This window comes from Panthera tigris, chromosome A1 (genome assembly GCF_018350195.1).
Source record: "Panthera tigris isolate Pti1 chromosome A1, P.tigris_Pti1_mat1.1, whole genome shotgun sequence".
In the NCBI taxonomy this organism is placed as follows: Eukaryota; Metazoa; Chordata; class Mammalia; order Carnivora; family Felidae; genus Panthera; species Panthera tigris.
In genome coordinates this window covers 26,857,321-26,858,948 of record NC_056660.1, presented here as the reverse complement: position 1 = coordinate 26,858,948, position 1,628 = coordinate 26,857,321, and the positions used below count along the sequence as shown (strand labels likewise).

The window sequence follows — 1,628 nt, the reverse complement described above, 5'->3', positions numbered from 1 at the left end:
AAGAAGGACAAGAATGAAGAGAGTATCTGAAGAAGTCAAATCACTCATTTTTTCACAGTCTGTATTCTCATCCTATGAACAGGGGTTGTGAACAAGACTGGAGACTTCTTAACCCCCTTTTAGAAGCTGAACTATTTTCAAGCAATATCTTTTTAAAAAAAAATTTAATGTTTATATATTTCTGAGACAGAGACAGAGCATGAGTAGGGGAGAGGCAGAGAGAGAGGGAGACACAGAATCCAAAACAGGCTCCAGGCCGTGAGCTGTCAGCACAGAGCCTGACACGGGGCTCAAACTCACAAACCGTGAGATCATGACCTAAGCCGAAGTCAGTCGCTCAACTGACTGAGCCACCCAGGCGCTCCTCAAGCAATATCTTTCAATGAAGCATCATCTTTAGATAAATGCAGAGTTGCCCTGATAGACGTGACCAGGCACCCTGTCCCTTCAGCATCCCCTCTCAGATACCAGTAGCCTCTGAGGTCCCCCACAGTAGATGATAACAGAATGATTTGATCTTTGAGGGATCATTCTGGCTCCAGAGAAGGTAAATCTAACCATCAAGCACCAGTCATCAACCAATGTCCCTGGTGTGACTATCATCAGCACAATCAGAAGATACTACCCTTAACTTAAAAAAAAATCCATTACTGTTCTTAAGGCAGAGGTTCTAACCAAGTAAACCGTCTCCTTTCTTTCTTCATAGGACCTATGGAATCTGTCTCTTACTTTCCATCCTCCATGGCCACAGCCACAGTATAAATCTCTAGAAACTATCTGAGACACTCAGATCGTTTTGTAAACTTTCTGGTGTTTTCTTTCTTCATGTATAAATGTATATGTTATGTCTCATTTTTTGTGCTTTAAGTAAAAATGACATTTTCAGACAAAAACAAACACAAAAAGCCAAGATGGCGGCCGCCATGAAGAAGACGGCTGCAGAAGTTGTCAATGTTACTTTTGAAGATCAACAAAAGATAAACAAATTGGCACGGAATACAAGTAGAATCACAGAGCTGAAAGAGGAAATAGGAGTAAAAAAGAAACAACTCCAAAACTTAGGAGATGCTTGTAAGGACATCATGCTTGCGGATGATGATTGCTTAACGATACCCTATCAAATTGGTGATGTTTTCATTAGCCATTCTCAAGAAGAAACACAGGAAATGTTAGAAGAAGCAAAGACAAATTTGCAAGAAGAAATTGATCCCCTAGAAGCCAGAGTGGAATCGATTCAGGGGGCGTTAGCAGATTTGAAAGTTCCGTTCTATGCAAAATTCGGGAGCAACATCAACCTCGAAGCTGATGACAGTTAAACATTTTATAATACTTTTTAAAAATGTGTTTAATAAACTTGAATATCGTTTAAAATGACAATTTCCCTTCTTCAAATGACATGGAAAGCAAAACTTTCTTTTTTTAAATTTTTCATTTATTGAATGGAAACTTGGCTATTTTCACCTGTCTTGCTTATTTATTTTATGTTTTTAACAGAAGAGAGTATTCATCTATGTATTTTGCATAACTATTCTATCAAGTGTAGGGGCTTTATGTCATGTTATTAAAATTGGTTAAGCAACAACAAAAAAAGGCTGTCCCGGCCTTCAGATCCCTTTAGTTAACTGCAA

The 1,628-nt window shown here is 38.6% G+C and overlaps 1 protein-coding gene across 1 annotated transcript; it reads left to right on the top strand.

Annotated features, from left to right (window-relative positions):
• The first annotated feature begins 911 nt into the window (after positions 1-911).
• Positions 912-1,316, top strand: LOC102955037 (prefoldin subunit 4). Its single transcript, XM_007085372.3, has one exon. The coding sequence runs from the start codon at positions 912-914 to the stop codon at positions 1,314-1,316; it is 405 nt and encodes a 134-aa protein (XP_007085434.2).
• Positions 1,317-1,628: the final 312 nt, after the last annotated feature.